This window comes from Sciurus vulgaris, assembly GCF_902686455.1.
Source record: "Sciurus vulgaris genome assembly, chromosome: 6".
Taxonomy (NCBI): Eukaryota; Metazoa; Chordata; class Mammalia; order Rodentia; family Sciuridae; genus Sciurus; species Sciurus vulgaris.
Window position 1 is genome coordinate 59,020,381 of NC_136466.1, and position 22,500 is coordinate 59,042,880.

A 22,500-nucleotide genomic window follows, 5' to 3' on the forward strand; every position below is an offset into this window, starting at 1 on the left:
TTTATATACACTTTGAAGTCAAGAGCTGGGATAATGATGCTGTCTGCTAGGGGGGGAAAGTGTAATTAAGTGCTCCTTAGTGTTTTATTTTTAGTAAAAGTCACCTTTGTATAAAATTTTATCTTTTTTTATTCTGCTTCCTTTCTACTCCAAGCTCTCTTTAGAATTCTTAGTTCAAAGTTTTGATAATCATTAAATGACTTAACTGAAAAATATCTAACTTAAACATAGATAGGCAGCATTTTATACTTTATTTTTTTAACGTGGATTGACTATCAATTTAAGTTGTCAAATCGATAAAAAAAATTGGAAACTTTTGTAAAAAAGCACTGTGGAGGCACTCTAACGATACTAGTTTCAATGTAAGTGTAAACACCAACCTGTTTTCAAATATACCTGCCTTAAGGAAAAAAAAAATTGTGATGTTTATTAAGTTCAAACATCCCCTCCTTTCTCACAAATACTATTTTGAATGTGTCCAATTCATAAGTATATTTCTCTCCCCCTCAGTTCTTTGTTGTTGCTGTTGCTATTGTTTTCATTTTTTTCCAGTCTCTAGCTTTGTTCCCACTGTTGATTCTATGAATGAGCTCTAGTGCTCTACTCTTCTCCCCTGTGCCTCCGGACCCAAATCCCAGCAGCCTCTCCATGCTATGCCTTCCGGATCCCTGGCTGTCTCTGCATGGAACTGTCCTGTTTCCTGCCAGAAGTCTGGTCCCGGGCTTGGTTCGTGGAGTGGGAGCTGGCCAGCGCTGCCCAGGTATCCCAGTGGCTGTACGTGCTCCGGGAGGAGCGGGCCAGAGCGCCCAGGCTGGTGCAGCTGTGGGCGGCGGAGTCAGGACTGGAGTTGGCCTGGCGCCTGGCGGCAGGAGGTAGGCGGGTGACTATCCCGCTGCTGTTGGGAGAACAGATACACAACCCCAAGGACTCGCAGATCCGGAGCTGCGGCTGAGTGGGGGCAGTTCCTTCCACCAGATGCGGTGGTCACCTGGGAACAGTTGGATAGGACGGGTGCGTTCGAGCGCAGCTACTAGGCACTGGGCGGGGCGGAGTGGCGCTGCGGCTCCCTGGGGCCCTGCAAGGTTGGGGGCGCGAGCAGAGGCGGGGCCTCGAGACCCTGCCTAGTTGCTGGCTGGGTAGAGACAGGAAGCCACTGCATTTCAGTCTTCCTCACCTCAACCTCTCCCGGTTCGAATTCAGCCTCTGGATTTTAGCCTCCAGAGAAACTACCTCGAGAAGGGAGAGCATCTGCTTCTGGAGCTACTTCTTCTGAGGGTAGTGGAGTTTGCTTAGGGTCCCAGAGGCCGGGGGAGCGCGGGCGAGGGCTGGGAAGTACAGTACAATTCAGCAGAGTGAGGGCGGACGTCTGGGGTCGGGGGCCAGGGCGCTGCGCTGGGCTGGGCAGAGCTGGGCTGGGCTGGGCTAGAAGGCAGACTCCCAGCCCCTGCGGGTGCCTCTGTTGATTTCTTGTAATATTTATATAGACTTTCTGCTCTACACCAACCCGGTGTCCCAAGCCTTACTCCAGCATTCATTGAGGCAAACTTCTGGGTGCAAATCTCTGGTTCTGTTTCACAGGATCACTCGGGAAAGGGTGACAGGAACTGCAGGTGCCCTCCCTGAGCAGTGAGGACTGGTGGTCTTCGCCGAGGGAGCCACGGATCCTGAAAGAGGACACTGGTAGGGTTGGGATCAGAGCGGTCTCTGGCCCTGTGGCCTCCATGCTCTTGTCATGGCTAACAGGACTAGGGACTGGAATGATCTTTCTGCACTGCGTGCAGAGACTTCTTTTCCCTTATTTCTGGGATGATTTCTGGTTCCTGCTGAAGGTGGTGCGCTTTGGAATTCAGACTGCAAAATACAAACGAAGAGGCGAGCTGGTCACTGTGCTGGATAAATTCCTGAGCCATGCCAAGAGGCAACCCCAGAAACCTTTCATCATTTATGAAGGAGACATCTACACTTACCAGGATGTGGATAAAAGGAGTAACAAAGTGGCCCGTGTCTTCCTGAACCACTCCTCACTGGAAAAGGGGGACACTGTGGCTTTGCTGATGAGTAATGAGCCTGACTTCGTTCACATGTGGTTTGGCCTGGCTAAGCTGGGCTGCGTGGTGGCCTTCCTCAACTACAACGTTCGCGCCAACTCCCTTCTGCATTGCATTCGCACCTGTGAGCCCAAGGCCCTAGTGGTGGGCGCAGGTAGAGTATGGCGTGTGATCTGCTTAGGGAGAATGTGACCAGACCTATTTTCCTTTTTTTTTTTTTTTTTTTTTTTTTCCAATTTGTTCTTTTTAGATATACATGACAGTACAGTGTATTTTGACTTATATATACATGGAATATAACTTATTCTAATTAGGATCTCATTCTTGTGGTTGTATATGATGTGGGGTTTCACGTTGTGTATTTATATATGAACATAGGAAAGTTATGTCGGATACATTCTACTGGCTTTCCTATTCCCATCCCCCCTTCCTTCCTTTCATTCCCCTTTGTCTAATCCAAGGAACTTCTATTCTTCCCTATCCCTCCTTAATTGTGTGTTTGCATCCACATATCAGAGAGAACATTCAGCCTTTGTTTTTTGGGAACCTATTTTCCTGTCCTCCTTTCCCTTTAAAATGGTTCATAACTAATAATTGTAGATGTGTGAGAAAGTGTGCATGCTAAGAGTACAAAATAGTTTTACAATTCTATGGCAAGTGGTTTAAAAACCTCCTATGCCCCTTCAATCATTCACTCTTTTGTAGATTAGTTAATATCAATACAGTTTCAGAAAGCTTTTATGAAATCTCTGCTTCCTTCCATTTTGGGAGGGGGCAATTTTACTGCTCTAGGTAACTTCAGTCTTTGCAAGAATAGAGAGACAGAGAACTTATTTGGTTGTAAGTTTTATAAGATCTAGTAAAAAGTTTGACGAATAAGAAAGTCATGTTGACTTCATTGTGGAATACTTATCAGCCTCTAATGGTAAATTTATCAAGGATGATTGCATTGGCAGAACAGATTTGTTTACTCTGAATTGCATGAATTCTTATCTTCATGTCTGCTCTTATTTTATATGGTCTGCAAGCTAGGATTTGCCAGAGCAAGGTTGGGCCCCTACCTGCCAGCCAGTGGGCAGACTTTTGGCAGACTCTAGATCTCTTTCTCTCTTCCCCTGCTTCCCATGTGTGCATCATTATTATTTTCTCTGAGTAAGTTCTATCCTTCCTTTTATCTCCATCTTGGTGTTAAAATGGGGGTTTGGTTATAGATATTTACACTGATCTGTGAAGAAAAGTCTTTGGTTTAGTTACTAAATAACCAAGAATCTAAGAAGATAGATTGCTTAACAAAATGAAATTGAAGTATGAAAAATGATACTTATTTGATACAATCTAAATGATTTATGCAGATTCTTCTTGCATGGGGATAGGAAGGTGAGGGAGCAGGAAGAGCAGGAGGATTGGTGGTTAAGTACCTTCATGAAAATATTTAAGTATTTTAGATTAATAGATACATACTGAAACTTCATAGAGAGTTTTTAAATTCATGGAGCAGTGTAGAAAAACAATCTACATTTTTAATAACCTATATATCTCTGAAGTATACAAATTTATTATATAATATTTGTATATGACAGAAAACTGGGCTAGATGACATGAAGGAGGGTCAGCCCTTCAAAATCTCTTCGTAGTTCTCATTGTCCTTCCAACTTAGCATGGGGCCTGATACAGTGGTAAAATATTGACTTTCAATGTTGTTCTCTAAGACTGCAGGAGCTGGGAAGCAAGAGTGTCCTTTGGGTGTTGTTTGTTCATTTTTTTGCTCCTATCTTCCAAGATTAAACTCTTACCTTGGAAAGAGGTTAACCATTGTGATAAGTTTCAGTGACCTGTAGCAATAAGAATACATGGTCATACAGAATGTTGACAAAGTGGTAAAACAATGTCTATTACAGAATGCAAATGTGAATGTCCAGGATGAGTGAAATGTGAGTGCTGCAGGAAAAGTAGCCCAAGTTTGTCTGTGGATACACTGACATTTTGTCACATCTCTCATATTGCTCAACCTGATTAGATTGTGGAATTCCCACAGCCAATGTGAACCCCAAGTTATGCCAAAAATGATAAAGCCCTAAGTTTCTTCAGAAGAATATATTGAAAGGGTCACAGTATCCCTGAAAAGCTTTATGTTTCATGATGTTGAGGCCAGTCTGAGAAGCATTCCCAAATCTGTTGCCTGAAACATGATCTTTTTGAGATGTATTGGGCTGGTTACTCCCAAATTAAGAGCATTCAGACTTTGCTGTTCACTTAATTGTTACTTAATTAACTCCAATTAATTTTGCAGTTTTACTTGGGTTACTTTTTGCTTTGCTTGCCAGTCAATAACTGTATTATTTCCTTGATTTTTTTTTTTAACACCAACAGCTAGTTTTTTGTTCTTGTTGTTGTTGTTGTTTTCAATATAGAAAAAGTTACTTTGGGATACTAGAGTTTCAAGTCAAGACTACTTAGATGGTTTGCTAGATAAATAGGTAGCTGGAAACCTCAAGCTTACATAATGTGAACCATTCTTTCTAGTATATCTCCAAGATATAAATTACATGTGTTTATCAAAGATATGACACTTCTTTTTTGATTAAGGTTTTGTTTGTTTTGGTTTTGATTAAGATGTAGCTTAGATCATACCTGCTTCTTTTTATTTAAAGCTCCTATCCTGCATACCATACTCTTGACCTTTTGAGTTGCATCAGTTAATAAAATATATCCATAGTTTTAAGACTTTACATTTTAGAATTTTTAGATATCCTTTTTGAATATTTCTGAGGGAGATGTAGTAATAAATCATTATATCCCTAGGGAAGGCATATTGAGGTGGAAAGACAAGTCAAGTGAGTTAGAGTAAACCAGACAGATCTGAATTTCATGTTTTTCCACTTCATAGCTGATGATATTATCTGTGTCACTTTACCAAGTTGCAAAGTGTAAATAATACTGTGTACTTAATAGCAGCTTTTTCAAAGTGACTGAGTGCTTGATATGTACTAACTAGATCCTTATTGAATTAAAATAATTGCTATTATGATTATAAAGTCATAATAAGGAGCTTTTAATAAGGGATCTCATTTGGATTTTGCTGCTACAACCTAATTTGGTGCTAGTTAAAGAAAATTAGTGTAAAGTTTGTTTGAAACAGGACCTCAAATACATTATGTTTTAGCAAAATTTTATTTTTCATAGGTCATATAAAACCAGTTTTAAACAAGTTTATTATCAGGCCAGACCAGATAATAACCTTGGTGATAGACTTAAAAGCAACAAAGTACATTTGAGAATTTAGTAACTTTTTTTTTGGGGGGGGGGTGGTTACCAGGAATTGAACTCAGGGACATTCAACCACTGAGCCATATCCCCAGCCCTATTTTAGTATTTTATTTAGAGTAAATAGATGAGGGTAATATGAATTTTTAAGTTGTTCTTTTATAATAATGATTTAACATGTGATTCTTTAAGAAGAGAGAAAGCAAGTTGCTTGGCACCTCACTTTGCTGAGGCTGACTTTGAACTTACAATCCTCCTGCCTCAGGCTTCTGAGCCACTGTGATTACAGGCGTGCACTACTGCACCTGGCTAGCACTTAGCAAGTTTGCTAATAAAAGGTTCACTCTGCTCTCATTTTGATAACTGGTTTCAAAGGTAGAGATAGTTGAGGTTCCTTTGCTGTGTTGTTTGGTACCTGTGTTGCTAATCATTAGAAGCACTGTGCCTAAGAGGTAACAATTACTTTAGGTACCCTAGGCATCCACAAGATTTCAGGTTCACTGGCATGTTTTTAACTTGCTTTCTCTCTTCTTAGAGAATCACATGTTAAATCATTATTATAAAAGAACAACTTAAAAATTCATATTACCCTCATCTATTTACTTTAGATTTGATAATATATTACATCTCAACCTATTTTAAGAATTTTGGGTTTATCTTCTCAAGAAATTCTGATCTTCTCTATACATGTAGGAGTGCACATAACTGTTCACTGTGAGTTTTCATGAGCCATTATGATTCTCTAAATGACTTTCAGCCATAAAAGCAATTGCCTTGTAAAGATCAAGAGGATGAGTTAGGGGGAAAACAAGACCCTTCAAGTTTTATAGAATTTGATATTTATATATTGAGATAGATAAAATAACTGTCTCTTGTGAACTTTATTACCAGAGTATTATGATCTTTACCTGCTATTTCAGTTTTCAGGGCATTTAAGAATTTTTATATCTATTTCGTACAATGGCAGTTTTATATGTGTGTGTGTGTGTGTGTGTGTATACATATATATATATATTTTTCCCCACCTTATACTAAGCTAGGTCAAGCATTAGATCCACTTCAAAAGAAAACAATTTTACTGTTTAAAAACTACAGTATAATCACAAAACTAAACAGAAAATTGAGTGGATTGAGATTAATGGAAAAGGGAAGAACTATTTGATAAATCATATTGAGAACAACTGATTTTAAAAATAATTATAATGAATAGCAATATGGTATAGGTCTTAAATTTTAGGGAATGGATTTTGGAGTTTAGTACACCTGTATTAAAACACAAGTTCTACTGTTTATTAACATAGGCAGGTCAGTTAGCTTTTCTACCTTTTTTTGCCTTCAAATTTCTATATTTGATCTCTAAAAGTAGAGGTAGCACACATTTCCTAGAATTATCATGACAGTTAATTAATATTTACCAAAATAGCTGTTACATTATTCATGATGAATGAGTTTTGTGGCCTGATATTAAGTATGAATATCTATATCTCAGTATGCATTGCTTAGGACATTGCTGATTTAAGCTCAGTTTTCTTAGAAACCACAGCCTAGCCATGCATTCTCTGACAAGTCTGTTTAGCTTCTCTACAGGAAGATGATAGTTATAAGCATGTAGTAAGATTTATAATGGAAAGTTCAAGCGAAACATTTGTAGTTGATTTTCATATTAGGCTTATTCATGCATAAAAGTTTCATTTTTGTTAGGTTTTTGGTGATAGGGATAGATCCCAGTGCCTCACCCATACTAACTACATACTACTGAGCTATGCCCCCATTCCTACATAAAAATCGAAAAGTTTGATTTACCAGTGCATAAAAAACTATAATTGGTTGATTGCCTTCCTATACCTTTGAAAATATTAGCCTTTCCTACGTAGAATAAGATCATATTAAGTTTTTATTGCAGCACAAATAGCATAATTCATCACCAATGATATATTACAGAAATAGATGAAACTTTTATCCACTGATTTTATAGTCTCTTAAATGTGAATAGGAGATATAATTATACTATAGAAATAAGAAATTAAATTGTGCAAAAAGTGCTAAAATGTCAATAGTCAGAGATCATAATTCACATGTTTTTGTTCTTGTGACCCCATTTAACACAGTGCCCTACTTATGGGAGAAAATATATGCTTCTTAAAAGAGCATGTTCCTTTAAAAAAGACATTGAGCCTTCTCTTGCAATGTAAACTGTTAAAAGATTATAGGAAATCTAGCTCTTATTTTTCAATAACAGGTTATTTTCAGGACCTGAATCTATTCGTGAATTCCATGGTACAAAGTTCAGTTCCTTTAACCAGTTGTCTACCTACTACCTACAGTGTGTGTAGTCAGCAGAAGGAAGGAGTAGGGTACATGTCAATCTTTGGAGATGTCACAATTCTACAGGTGTCAAAGGTAGTGCATTTCACTGAGGAGTAAATCTTGATATACCAAAATCAAGTTTCCTTGAAGTATTTAAATATATGCTACTGTTACAGAGCTGGGCCCTCTGGGAAACCGAGGCAGTGGGAAGACCTCCTCTTCAAACCCTGATTCTTATAATCGCGTCAGAAAGATTTAAGACTGTTCTTTCAGAGAAACAAGCATGAGTCTATTGAAGGGATACAAAAGGGAAAGGGGACACTCTCAAGGGAGAGAATGGGTCCTCTCAGGCAGGAGAGGGACAGTGTGCCCTTCTTGCTCTAGTTTTATTGGAGATCACAGAGATATTTCCAGGGAGACCTGCCTAGGTCCACCTCTTGACTTCTGACTGATAGCAGGTGACATCAGACCTTCAAGACCCCACTGCCATGACAATTCCAGGTCACCTTGGTCCATGTTGACCAGTTCTGATTGGATTCTTAACCATAAATTCTTACAGATTTAATGGTGAGGAAGAATTATCCTTACCTGAGTTTTGGGATCTGGTCTGTGAAAAGGGTCACACATGTCTCCCTCTTCAGGGTAACTTGGTTCCTCTCATTGACATGATTTCAGGCCTGCATTTCTCCTGCACATAGCAGGTGTTTTGCTAAGGAATGTGACAGTCTCTCCATGCAAGCCAGGCAGGCTGCAGGTAAATTGCTTCTTGGAAAAGGAAGCCTGTGGGGGTCAGCACGGTGGACCCGTTTTATAGAATCATTCCCTTAACCTTGTGTTCCCACCTCTCGCACCTGCCTGTCCCCTATCACTACTTTGTGTCAGGACTTAACATTCAGAATTTACTTTCAAAATGACAAACCCCTTTTTCATTTCATCGAGAAAATTTGACAGTGATAATAGTGACACTTTTTCCTTTCACACTTTTGCTTCAGTTTTCATCAGCAGCATCCACATTTTCTATCACTGTTGAAGAAATAATTTGATTAGAAAAAATTCTATCTCAGAATTCTACCTCAGTTAAATCAATTACTTCTAAGAAAACAGAATTCTATTTCCTCTAATTCCTGATCATTCTTTTTTCTTGCAACTATTTCCACTCTTTGTAAATCTTCACTATTTCTTATACTCTTTGATTTCAACAAAAATTTGGGGCAACAATTCATCATATTATAACTTTTATTTTACTTATTTTCCAACTTTAGACATTCCTACCTTTATTTATATATTATTATTATTATGTGTGTGTGTACACGTGCATATATGTGTGATGCCAGAGACTGAACCTAGGGCCTTGTGTATCCACACAGTTGCTCTGCCACTGAGCTACATCCCCAGCCCTAGACATTTGTACCTTTAAGAACATAAAAAAGTATGCTATCAATTTATAATTCCAAATGACAGATTTGAAATTATGATGAGCAAAATTGTCAGTTCAGAAAGAATGTTAAGATATAATCTAGAGTTAACATTTAAAAACAAAATCTAGATCCTTTGTCCTGCTTTTCCATTTGTTTATGACTTGTCTTTCCTTCCAGGCTTCCTTGTGGGTTTTCCCTTCTTGCCAAAGCAATCCGTATACAACAGCATACTGTGTCTGTTAAGCACTAAGTATTTTCTCTAGAGTCGGACATTTTGTTTTATTTGGACCTGTTGTAGACATAAAAATTTAAAAACATTTTAAGTTTCTAATTTCCCTAAAAACTTAAAAATTCCTTATCACTTCTGTGTTTCCTCTGACTTCTTACAGGTTTTGAAAATCACCTGGTCACATTTCTCTTGGTACTTCTTTATGATCAATCTGAGTTATAGATTTTGAGATAGTAAATCATGAGTTTTTCCCAAAGCATTGCATTATAATAGGACTAATAGTAACTGACAGACAGCTTTGATGAAGCTGTCTGATTTATGCTTCCAGGAAAATGTGTAATGCAGCACTACAAATTCAGATTTAAAGCAAAATGTAGGTTACGATTAGTTTTAGTTTTTTTTTTTTTAATTAGAAAAAATATAATGCTTTAGATGTAAAGACCTATATTGGCAGGCATTGAACATTCTGATAAGAGTCTCTTGAACATTTAATAGTGTTTTTTTTAATGGCTACCTTTTTATGAAGTCTATAAATATAGTTTTAGAGTTAATTAGATGAGTTAGATTACCAGTTCTACTGCCTGCCAACCTGTGACCTTGGTGTAGCAGCCTTCTAGAGTAGCTATAATAAGTCCCCAACCTGAGTAGCTTAAAACGAGGGAAATGTACTCTCATAGTTCTGGAGTCTGGAAGTCTAATATAAGTGTCGACAGGATCATACTCTCTCAGAATGCTCTCCTGAGGGTTGCTGGCAGTGCTTGACATTCCTTGCTTTAACTCCAAAAAGCCACTGGGTATCATGTTTTAGTAATCCTAAGAATATTAATGTAGATTTTAAGATAAGTAATATCACACTCAGAAGTCCTGTATACTTTAGAAAAAATATGGCACATTATAGGAATATGGAAATAAAATTGGAGTGACCAGGTTGAATATAAGAGTTGAACCCTACTGTCAGAGGTCCATTTTAAAGTATGGCAGTTTTAAGTACAAAAGGAATATAAAGAATAAAGTAACTATAGATCTCTGTACTCTAGGGTTGGAGGACAATACTTCCCTCAGTTATACAAAGGACTATGTGAGAACAATGGCTTTTGTGTCTTTATCTAATCAGGTACTGGGTACTTTAGTGTGTAATATTTCCTCCTCAGGGACCCACTCCTACCTTCTGTCTTCCTTCTTTCCCATCAATGCCTTCTTCCTGAGTAGATGACATTTTCTCCTACATTAATGGCCAAATTAAGGAGCTCTGGTTCATCTCTCCAAATAACTCAATATATTCCTACCTTAATGGTTGCTGTTTTATTTATCTTGGCAGCAGATTCTTTCTGAGAAAAGTATTCCTTTCCTTCCTGAACCTGTGCTATCATCTACCCCCTTCATCTCCTCAGAGTCCAAAGTCCTTCATTTTTTTGTGCTTTTCTATTCTTCCTTTTTTCTTCTTGGTTTCTTTCTGCCCAAGGTCAGATCCCCCTGCCTCTGGTGAAGACTCCATTCACAGCCCACTCTCACCTGCCACTGTCACATCCTCCCCTGTATGGAGGATCTTATTGCCTTACCTGGAAGGCATTCTTTTTCTCCTCCACTTTCAAAGGCTCTTATTTATTTAATTTATTTATTTATTTTAGAGAAGGAAAAGTTTATTTGGGGCTCATGTTTTCAGAGATCTCAGTCCATTGCTGACTGATTTCATTGCTCTGGGCCCAAGGAGTCAGAACATCAAGGCTGAAGAGAGTGAAAGAGGGAGGGAGCTCAGATCATGGCACCAGGAAGCAGAGAAGCAGAAAAAGAGAACTCTGCTTACCAGGGACAAAATGCAAACCCCAAGGCATGTCCCCAGTGAACCACCTCTTCCGATCATACTCTAATCACCTACAGTTACCACTCAGTGGATTAATAAGGTTAAGGCTCTGATAACCCAACCATTTCACCTCTTATCTTTAGTTCTAGCTACATAGAGAAAAAGGCCTCTCTAAATCTCAACACTCAGCTTTTGGCTACAAAATGATCTCTAGACCACAATGAGCTTGTGATTCCACATCTGCCAGGGGATTTTCCCAAATATATTTTACCATAGAAGAAATACACCGTGAGAGGCAGATGGCTTTTTTTGGAATAACTATCTACCAAGTTGCACTAAAAAAAAAAAAAAAAAAAAAAAAAAAAAAAAAAAAAAAAAAATGTTTAGTGCAGTATCCTGAATTCAGAGTATTAAGTAATTTTATTTAAAAATTGAAAAAGAAAACAATTTTGATAATGGCATCTTCAGAAAGTCAATCTAAATTGGCCTACTTTGCATTGTTCAATCAGGTGGTAATCAAATCTCCCTTTCAGTTAGTCCTGTTGAAACAGAACCATAACATGGCAGTGACATTACTCATCCCAGATGAGAAGGAAGTCAGCATTTTATTTGCATTTTATCTCTGTTCCAACACACAAAAGGAAACTCACAGTGAATGGTTTGTGGTTCAAGTTTTGTTTATTTATTCTAATCCTTTGTTTTTTAGATTTGCTTGGCATTGTAGAAGAGATCCTTCCCAACCTCCCCCAAAATGTCAGTGTTTGGGGGATGAAAGATTCTGTTCCCCAAGGTATGATTTCACTCACACAAAAACTGAGCACGTCATCTGAGGAGCCTGTGCCACGCAGCCATCGAATTGCTTCAAGCCTCAAATCTACTTGCCTTTATATTTTTACCTCTGGAACAACAGGTATGTCCCAATTTCTTTTAAGGCTTAAGACGATTACAATGTATTTTCTGCCACATGCAGTGTCTAAGCATCCGAAGAAAGCACCCCTGCAAGAAGACCTAAAGTTCTCAGATCCTGGAACTTGCCAAAAGGAAGGAAAAAGTTTTATTGCTTTGGTTTTAAAAAAGTTCATTGCTTTGACTTTGGCAAATCACCATGTTCATTGACCTGTGTCTCATTTGAAAAGATTTTCTTAGTTTCATAGATTTAAAGGGCACTGGAATATCTGAAGACCTTCACCAGCCTGTTGCTCAGTGTCAGATGTTTGGCCAGCTTTTACGGCAAGACTTTTGCCAGCTTCTCTGATCATCAGGTTCCTGGTATCTAAAATGAAGAGATTAGTTTAAATAGCTCCTAATTATTCATCTGTATTTAAGCATTCATCAATCCAATTGCAAACAGGTCCCTCTATTTCTATGAAAATCTTAAATCCTAAGCATAGTCCTCTGATAATTGCAATTTAAGCACAGGTAACTGCTCTCCTAATTTTCCTAGAGTAAAGATCATGTCATTAACAGAAGTTCTGGAAGGTATCCCAGGTTTAGGAAAAGATAAATAATCAAGAAGACAAAAAAAATCAAATATTCAAGCTTTCTTTTATTTTGGGGGGGGGGGGCAGTAAGCTATAATGATAAGAAGAAAAAAAGAATAATAAACTGCCTGAGAATTCAAAAGAAATGTTTAATGTTGACTTTTTAGGAAATGTGAATGGTATTATTAATTATAAGCTAAATAAGCTTTTGTGATTAAAGATAATTTAGGATTTAATATACACATATTAAAATATTCTGTTGCTAATTTCTTATCCATAGGTAGTACTATAAGCACAACTATTGCATAAGAAAAGTTTTTCTTTTTCTTTTTTTTTTTTAATGACCTATTTGATTCCTAAACTGCAATCTCTTTCTTGACTGTGATTAGAACAACTTTGATAAATGAACTGGAAAATGCTAATATGTATTACACTGTCAGCATAAATTTAGTTTGACTTTGTACTTTGAAAGAGAGAATAAAGTTTTGGAAATGATATCTTTGAAAACTCCCAACAGGAAGTGCTTAGGCAGTTTGTCTTTATAGTTATTTTCCTGTGAAAAGTTGAAAGTGAGTCTGATCTTCAAAACAATCCTTCTCTACCCCAAAGAAAACAGGCAGATCATAACAGCTTTGTTCTTCAAGAGTAAAACTACGGTGTGTTATGCCCGTTGACAAAATTATATTTATTTCTTTTCATATAAAAGTCTCCTCAATCTGGAAGTAATTATTTGTTTTTGTCTGTCTGTCTGACTGCTTGCTTGCTATCTGCCTATGGCTATGGTTTCCTTATATTTTGGGCTTAAAGTTTCTCTGTTGAGATTGGCCATAGACCAAGATAGTTTATGCCCTGCGAGACCTTGACTGGGGAAGGTTCAGGTTTGTGAGGCACAAGGGTTTAGTGGACATGGGAAGTTTGAGAAAGACCATTGATATGAATATTGAGGTTCCGGTACTGCTTGACTTCTTGAGATCTTTATTGTTAATATGCTTTCTAAATATTTTAAGTAGGATGGGATTGTAGCTCAGTGATAGAGCACTTGCCTAGCATGTGCAAAGCTCTGGGTTCAATTCCCATAACTGCAAAAACAAACAAACAAACAAAGCCCTGAGAGAGAATATTTTAAGTAGGATCTGTAAATGCAGTTTTATCAAACTTAATTTATTCTTCTGGGTTTTTTTCTCCTTTAAAACCCTATCAACTTTTGATCACTTTCATATGTTGAATAAGCTCATGTCCTTTATCAAAAAATCTATCAAATAACTTGTACAATTTATAACAAATTAGTGTTATTATTATTCACTTAAAAGTAAGCAACCTAATTTTGTTATTTTTAATCAAGGAGGAGCATGCCTAATAAATTTACTAAAGTGCTTTGAAGGGGTAACATAAGCATGTAGGGGAAAGCTAGATAGAGCATCCTTTTTTTTCTTGACCTGCTTCCAAGTGAAAAGTTATTGTTTTAAAAATTGAATTACCACCTGATTCAGAGACACTATAAGGGGATGTAACGACTGAATAACATGGGAAGGGACTTGTTTGAAGCAGGAAAAGCATAAAATTTTGCTACTCTGGATGAGGAACAGAAAGATATTTATTGTCAATAATCCATGCTACAGTTAGTCTCATTTAAAATCTTTAGATGTAATTTTGAGGAGGAAATTTGTGGAGATTATCTATTCATCTGAATGACAATGGATTCTTTCATGTTGTAAAACCCAGAGTTATTGTGAACGCTACAGAGACTTTCTTTGAACATATTAATAAGTGAATTTTAGTTAGGAGAATAAGCAAAATAATACCAACCTGAAATAGGAGATTAAGTCTGGTTCAGTTAATGGAAATGGAGCGTAAAGCCTGTTAGAAATATATCAGAGTCTGTACAGAACAAGGTGGACTTGATACTCCTTGGCAAAAGTGTCTAGAAGTCTCCGTACACTGTAGTCCGGAGATTACTGGGTTGCTGCAACCAAGTGCCCTGTGAAAACTTTGGCTTTTGTCAGTAAATATGTTGAACTCAAAAAGAATGATGTCCTGCTCTGAGTTAAGACTGACCCAGTTCACTATGAAGTGTAAGTAGTTCTGGCTACAGCAGACCACAGAACATATCATAAAACCAGAGAAGGCCTTCAAAAGCAAAATCAAGATCTGGTTTGTATGGAATTGGTACAGCTGATTATCTAAGTGAAGTGTATGTTGGGAGAGAGAAAGAGATTCAAGAATGTGGGTCAAAATGACTATTAGAAAATAGCATCATGTAGTCATATTTACCAAGACAGGTAAATGATGAGTGAGTGGTAAGGAGACCCAGCAAAAGCTGCCAGCAGCAGGGAACTTCATGGGACCAGGGTACACCCAGAAATGCACATAGTAATCAATGGAGAATTTTGGCCATAAAACAGGACACTAGCTATGGGAGTATATATTAATGTAGGATTCTTGTGCTATACAAGAAGACAGTAGTGAGGAAGTATTCAAGTCTGGAAGACACGTTTTCAGTCTTGGCATTTAATTCCTGTAATTGGGAAATAAAGTCAAATCAGATGCATTAAGTTCACAAGAGCTACTGACATTTCGCAACTCCCTTTGACAGATTGCTACATGGGATTGTATCAGTATGTGGAGTGTAGAAAAAGATACTCTTAAATCTCAATTACCTGTGACTCATTATTCTGTATTCTTCCATTTGCTTGCTTCCAGTGGTTTCTCTATCATCAGTCTCTGCTTGCCTCCAAGAAATCTAATGATCCTCCTCATCACCATAGCATTTTAAAAAGCAACACAACTGTATTGATGAGTTATATGTGTTTGTTTCCTGTTTGTTTTTGTGATGCTGAGAATCTCACCTAGGCCCTTGTGCTCATGCATGCTAAGCAGGTACTCTACCACTGAGGCATAGGTGGAGACCTGATGAGGTAGATTTGCAATGGAGGCTTCTGTGTGAAGACATTCTTAAACTATTAAGACCCTTTTACCTGACAGATAGGATATGATTAAAATACAATTAAACCTAATGAATTAATTCAAGAGATAATACTTATCAACGTGAAACTAGGTGTGTTCTGTGGTAAAGAAATACAGGTTGAAGTGTATAAAATTGCTAACATTCAACCATACATGTGACAATAGCATATGGGTTAGCCTGTTAAATTATACTATATATTACCTATTAACTGAATGAGTTTATTACACTGGCAGAAGTATAGAAAACTCTATAACAATATGGAAAATATCTGACTGATTAATGACAAGTAATACAAGCAGTATGAAACTTTTATATCCTAATTTCAACTATAAATTTTTATTAGAAACTAATTCTATTGGCAGAAAACTAGAGGGGAAAGGAAAGCTATGTTTGGTTCGTGAATGTATGGGAAAGTGTCACCATTATATACCATGGAATCTGACAGGCTATTCTGATCATGCTGTGGGACATGTTAAACACAACAACATGAAAGAGTCCTGCTTGGAGCTGAATTGTTCTCTAGAAAGCTTCGATCTCAATTATAATTTAGATTTGTATTGGGATTTGCCTCATTTTGCAGATCTTTTTTAAAAATTTTTATAGCAGATGTGGGTCCTTGAAAATTGTATCTCAAACTACATAATTTTGGTCTTTCTGTACACATCTAAGATGTATAAGATTTTAGAAATTAATTATTGAAGTAACTTACACTTACATGACCTCTTTTATAAAGCACTTTGATGTATTTTGTCTCAATTTCTTATATACTTCATACTGGCATAGGCCTTCTTTCATATATACATATACACTTTCTTTCATATATACACATATAAATACACATATATTCTTTCATATATATGTATATTTCAGAGTTGTTATTTTATGTCAGATATGTATGTGTATGTATGACATAAAATAACAACTCGGCTTTAAAGGAACAAAAACACTTTACTCTGAGTCAAATATTGGTCACTATGGCCTGGAAACACAGATTTAAGTTACACTGAGTGACAAGTTATGCCATAAAAAAGATTACATGGCCAGGTGTGGTGGTACATGCCTGTAATACCCACAGCTTGGGAGGCTGAGACAGGAGGATCACGAGTTCAAAGCCAGCCTCAGCAACTTAGTGAGGCCCTAAGCAACTTAGTGAGATCCTATCTGTACATAAAATACAAAAAACTTGCTGGGTATATGGCTCAGTGGTTAAGTACTCCTGGGTTCAATCCCTAGTACCAAAAGATGAAAAAAAAAAAAAAAAAAAAAAAAAGATTACTTGAACTTTTATGGCCACAAGACAAAGATTATAAATAAATGCATTAGACAGGATACATCAGAGGATACATCAGGTAGGCAGACTATAAAGTGTAGAAATCTTTCTGTAGGTTTCAGATATTATCTCATAACATTCTTAGTTGTAGTATTGGTGGAGGCTGGAGATCATTTAAACTTAACATGATATCCCAAGATATCATGTTTACCTAATAGACATGATAATATTAGATCATGTATAAAGATTAAAAGTCAATGACTTTCTTTCTAAAGAGATATTGGAGGTAGAGAGCCTAAGATGATTTTGGCTCTCTACTTCCAATATTGATTGCATCTCTCTATAACTATGATGTTCTTCTTAGCAGAGGTCCATTAGTCTGCAGCATCTTTAACATAGAAGTGGCTTCTTTAGAGAGCTTAAGCTTCTCAGTGTGTGTATGTGTGTGTGTGTGTGTGTGTGTGTGTGTGTAACAGATATTAATGTCTGTTGTTTATAAGTTCTGAAGTTTATGGTATTTTATTATAGTAGCTCAAATGAACCAATATAATCAAATATTATATGGTTTAATTTATATCAAAAATCTAGAATAGGTTAACCAGTAGAATAAGAAAGTATATTCTTTTATTTTCTTGTCTTTCAGGACTACCAAAAGCAGCCGTGATTAGTCAGTTGCAGGCTTTAAAGGGATCTGCTGGATTGTGGGCTTTTGGTTGTACAGCTGATGACATTGTTTATATAACTCTTCCTTTGTATCATAGCTCAGGATCTCTCCTGGGAATTGGTGGATGTGTTGAGTTGGGTAAGTTTTCCTTTTTCTTTTTTTTATTGTAAACAAATGAGGTACAATTTGTTTCTCTGTTTGTACATGAAGTAGAGGCATACCATTTGTGTAATCATACATTTACATAGGGTAATGGTGTTTGATTCATTCTGTTATTTTTTCCCTTCCCCCCCACCCCTCCCACCCCTAGGGTAAGTTTTCTTTTTGGTAAGTTTTCAAAATGTCTAATAATTAGAACTCGTATTCATTAAAATTTAAAACTCTTAGTAGAATTCAGAGTGATTGCATGTATGTTATATAACAATGTAATTAAATAATTATGACATAATATTTTTATACCATAATATTTATTATAATGCAATTTCATGACATAAGGTATCCCTGAAGTAGAAAAGTCAAAGTCCTGGGGATTTGTCCATGTGGTTGGAGCTGACTGTTGATGGGGCTTCTTTCTCCTTACGATTGTTCATTCACTAATGGGCTACTCCTAGATTCCTTAAATGGCGGTAGTAGTATTTCAGTGGGGGGGGGGATGTGTGAATCAAAGAGATTATTTCACTCACATTCTGTTGATCAAAGAAAGTCACAGGTCAGCCCAGATTCAAAATTCAAGGTGTAGGAAGGACAGAGCCCACCTCTTCAAGGGAGGGAAAAACAGATTCACATTAAAAAACTAAGTGTGGACAAGGAATTATTGAGGTCATTTTTGCAGACACTGTACACTAAACACCCAAGACGTCAGCCAATAAAGCTTGAGACTGAGTAACTTCCATTCTAAACATGCACAATTATATGTTCTTTACTAGCCCTAAAATAATATATAGAGATCATTCATTACTTCTTGTATATGTCTAAAATACTATAAAATAATTATTTAGAATAGCATATTTAGAACATAATCTATATCTGCCATAAATAAAGATTAAACACCTTAAAATTTTCTGTGGAATATTTACATAAGACATGCATCATTGTCAAAACTGGGTTGTTGGAGCTGGAACAAGATGGCAGCTGAGTAAAATCCTCTGGTGATCATCTCCCCACAGACACACAAAATTGAACAGCTAAACACACAACAAAAAGCTAAGGAAACCCATTGACAGACCATAGTGCTTGTTTTTAGTATAACAAAAAGAAAAGATGCATCAAAGAGGGCAAGAAGAAAATAATTACCTCTGGTATCCCACCTCCAACTCCAAGCAGCTCAACCTTGAGAGAGATGCCTCCTTCTTGGGAAGAGGAGAGACCCTTAGACCTGAAACCCAGTACCAGACCTTCCGTGGCAAAAACCACTGCTGAACAGAGCCCCATGACCCTTACCACCAAGCTAACACTAGGTAGACTGAGCCACTGGAGCTTTCTTAGACTAGGTGGCTGACTGACTTTAGCACTCACTCCAGCCTCCAGAGGCAGAGCTTGGAGTGAGACCCTACGTGCTGGGAAGCAGGACAGTTAAGCAATCTCAGGTCTTTTTCTTGGAATTCAGTACCAGCACTGGGAAGAAACCAAAGACCCTATATACAGGTCAGAGCTCAAAGATGGAGGCTTTAGACTTTCCCCCATATCAAGCAGAAACCCACATGCTAGTAGTATAGACTGGTCTGCATCATTTCTAGCCTTGAAGTGGGAGTGGAGCACAACAGCCCTTCCCTCTATGAGACTGCAGGTGCTTCTGGCTTCATGACAGGCACAATCCAGCTTAGTTGTAGCAAAGAACTGTCTACACCTTGGGCAGTGGGGCTAGGACTATCACTAGGACAGTGCTCACAGAAGGGGCTCTAGAATTGCCCTGGCACCAGGCAGAGATCCATATTCCCATGGGACAGAATTGTGTTTTGGCTTGCATCACTTCTGCTGTGATATGGGCCTTGGTGTGCCCTTTAGACTGTATAGTTCCTTGTAACCCAGATTCAGGGACAACCAAGCTTAGCATCAGCCTCAGTAAGCAATGTACTGTCCAACACTACCCCAACATAGAGCATAGAGCAAGACCCCATTCTTGGGTAGGATATGTTGTAAGCTTAGTACTTTGTCCTGGAATGTAGTGCTTGGCTGGTGAAACTTAACAGTAGGGCAGATTCTAACAGCTTACACCCAAGTCCTTCCTGTGGATAGAGTCCTGGAATAGTATAGGTGCCAGAGGAAGACATGCAGCTCCAATTTATTGGATTTCTATCAGTCAGAATCATCTGTGACAGATCACTCAGGTCTTGTCTGTGAGTCCACCCCAGCAATAGACATCCTATAGCAGTATGGACCATGACCCTTTCTTATTGGAGTGCTGGTCTCGGACTATGGACTCAGAATGTGACAAATCTTTGTGACCTTGGTAGTCACATGCATGGCATAAGAGGATGGGGCTAGTCCGTCCATGGTTTTATTCTGCCCATAGATGGACAGAACTCTATACTGCCTAACCACAGGTGACTGGGCCTATTCTGGCCCCAGAAACAGGCTTGTTGGGATTAACTACACTTTCCAGGTACCCCCTGTTTTTTTTTTTTTTTTTTTTTTTTTTTTTTTTTTTTTTTCCCTGAACAACATATCAAGTGTGGATTTAGAAAAAACCTGGACTTGGATCACCCTTTAGTGCTGTAACAGTGACAACACACCAATAGCAGATTCCTGAGAAGTCTGGATGTGCTGAAATAATAGAAGTGACAAACTTAGAGAAAATAAGCAACTTGCTTAGAGTGTGTATGTCACAAAGCCAAATTAAGAAGAATGGGAATAAGTAACCAAAGTCTAACAATGTTACATGTCAACAAGCATCAAGAGCTTTCAGAAAACCATGGCTTCACTTAACAATCAAAATAAGGTGCCAGAAACTGCCCAGATTACTAGCAGCAATCAGTATGGAGAACTCTGAAAGAATTTAGACAGACATAAAAAAGAATATGAAATACTAAAACATGCTAGAAAACATTATGTTAAGTAAAAAGGAACTTGACAGAAAATGTCAAATCTTATATCATTTGATATATCTGAAATGTCCAAGACAGGCAAATTTAGAGTCACAAAATGTGTGAATGGTTGCCGGGAGTGAGGAAAAGTGGGACAGTAGAATGACTACTAAGAGGTGTGAGGTGTCTTTGGGGATGATGAAGATATTCTGGAATTAGTGGTAATGATTGCAAACTTTGTGACCATACTAGCAAACACTGAGTTATATACTTTAAATTGTGAATTGTATGGCATGTGAATTATGTCCCAATTTAAAGATTAAGACTCATTGTTAAAAAATCAGGTTATCAGATTGTTATTATTGGGTTCTGTATTTATTGATGAATAATGTTGTTTTTGTTGGTGCCTTTATTTTTATTTATTTATTTATTTATTTATTTATCTATTTATTTATTTATGGTGCTGGGGATTGAACCCAGGGCCTTGTGCTTGTGAGGCAAACACTTTATCAACTGAGCTATATCCCCACCCCTGTTGGTGCTGTTTTATTCACTCTACCTTATAAAATCCTGATCTCAGATACACTGAATCTGCATTTAGGTTTTAAAAATAAAAGTAGGTATATAATCAAGGTCAAAGGTAAGTAAATATTCTCTGTGTAAAGGATGATGACCCTTGTGTACAGTTATGCTCTAATTCTTGTAGCTATCCTACTTATTTTGACTGTTGCTTTCATCATATGTATATAATTTATATATAATTTAAAAAAGCATATTTGTAGTCAGAATACATAAATACAATTTCAATATTTTAAAAAGAATCATTGGACCATAAAATCAGTGTTTTCCAATGAACCTGATATAAATAATTAGAGATGAATTGTGAAAGGGTCAGAAGTGAGCAACCATGATTAGACAGAGTAGCACCATTTGTTTTTATATGAATTATGCCCTTGAAGTTTTAGCCTAGTTCCTGTTTTACCTTTTCTCATAGGTGCCACTTGTGTGTTGAAGAAGAAATTCTCAGCAAGTCAATTTTGGAATGATTGCAAGAAGTATAATGTGACTGTGTTTCAGTATATTGGAGAACTGTGTCGCTACCTTTGCAAACAACCCAAGGTAAGAGTACTTTTATCATCAGAGAACTTAAGTATTTCAAAAAGAGTAAGTATATATACAGAAATGTTAATTTGTATTGCTTTGTTTATACTCCACATTCTTCCAGAACATACTTTAGCTGAAATACAAAGATGCATGCAATACAACAAGATAAATATAAAACAGAGAATATAAAAAGAGATCTTTTCAGGAAAATACTAATATGTATTGTATTGCAGCAAAATAGAACACATCCATGATGCAGTGCACTGGAGTTTAGGCTAGTTAAACTTTCCATTATGAAATTGGATGCATGCTATGTTTATAGAAATCAGCTTATTCCAAATATAAAATAGATAAATCTTCAAAATGTTGTTCTTTAGAAAAAAAAACCTAATGACACTGAGTATATTTGTTTTTTCTACTTTTTTCTTTTGACTACATGATTATAATAGAGTATATTTTAGTTTTGTTTTACTTTAGAGATAAATTTTGTTTTGATTTGTACTTGTTTCTCCACCTAAGGCAGTCATTTCCACATTCTTTGATCAATCACCATCACCTGAAAAATAATACACACACACACACACACACACACACACACACACACAGACACACACACACACACACAGTTGCAAGAGCCTGAAGTTTGTCTTTATTGGTTTGTTTGCCTTTTGGCCCTGGGAAGATATTTTCCTTTTTCTAGCTTCATTTATCTTTCCAAATACTTCCTTCCTAACTTTCTGTTTTTCTGAACATTCTCAAGGCTACAACCAACCTCTTTATCAGATTGACATTAGCATCTTCAAGAGTGGCAGTGGAGAATGCCTCCCCATTCCACACGTGGGGCAGGACAGCAGGATCTTGGCCTTTGAGATTTGCCTTTCTAGATTGGGGGCTGTCACCCTCTTTGCCACCATCACACCTGCTTA

At 37.2% G+C, this 22,500-nt stretch overlaps 1 protein-coding gene across 3 annotated transcripts in view; it reads left to right on the forward strand.

The window, feature by feature from the left end:
- Positions 1-632: 632 nt before the first annotated feature.
- Positions 633-22,500, forward strand: part of SLC27A6 (solute carrier family 27 member 6) — a 54,859-nt gene continuing 32,991 nt past the window's right edge. The window contains exons 1-5 of one of the 3 annotated variants that reach the window (XM_079143862.1): positions 633-872; positions 1,579-2,202; positions 11,774-11,977; positions 17,427-17,585; positions 21,465-21,589. In XM_079143862.1, the coding sequence (XP_078999988.1) occupies positions 1,722-2,202; positions 11,774-11,977; positions 17,427-17,585; positions 21,465-21,589 (969 nt within the window). In that variant the 5' untranslated portion in view covers positions 633-872; positions 1,579-1,721. Of the gene's footprint in view, positions 873-918; positions 1,012-1,072; positions 1,276-1,578; positions 2,203-11,773; positions 11,978-17,426; positions 17,586-21,464; positions 21,590-22,500 lie in introns of those variants that run through there. The other 2 variants (XM_079143863.1, XM_079143861.1) reach the window with 2 other exon arrangements.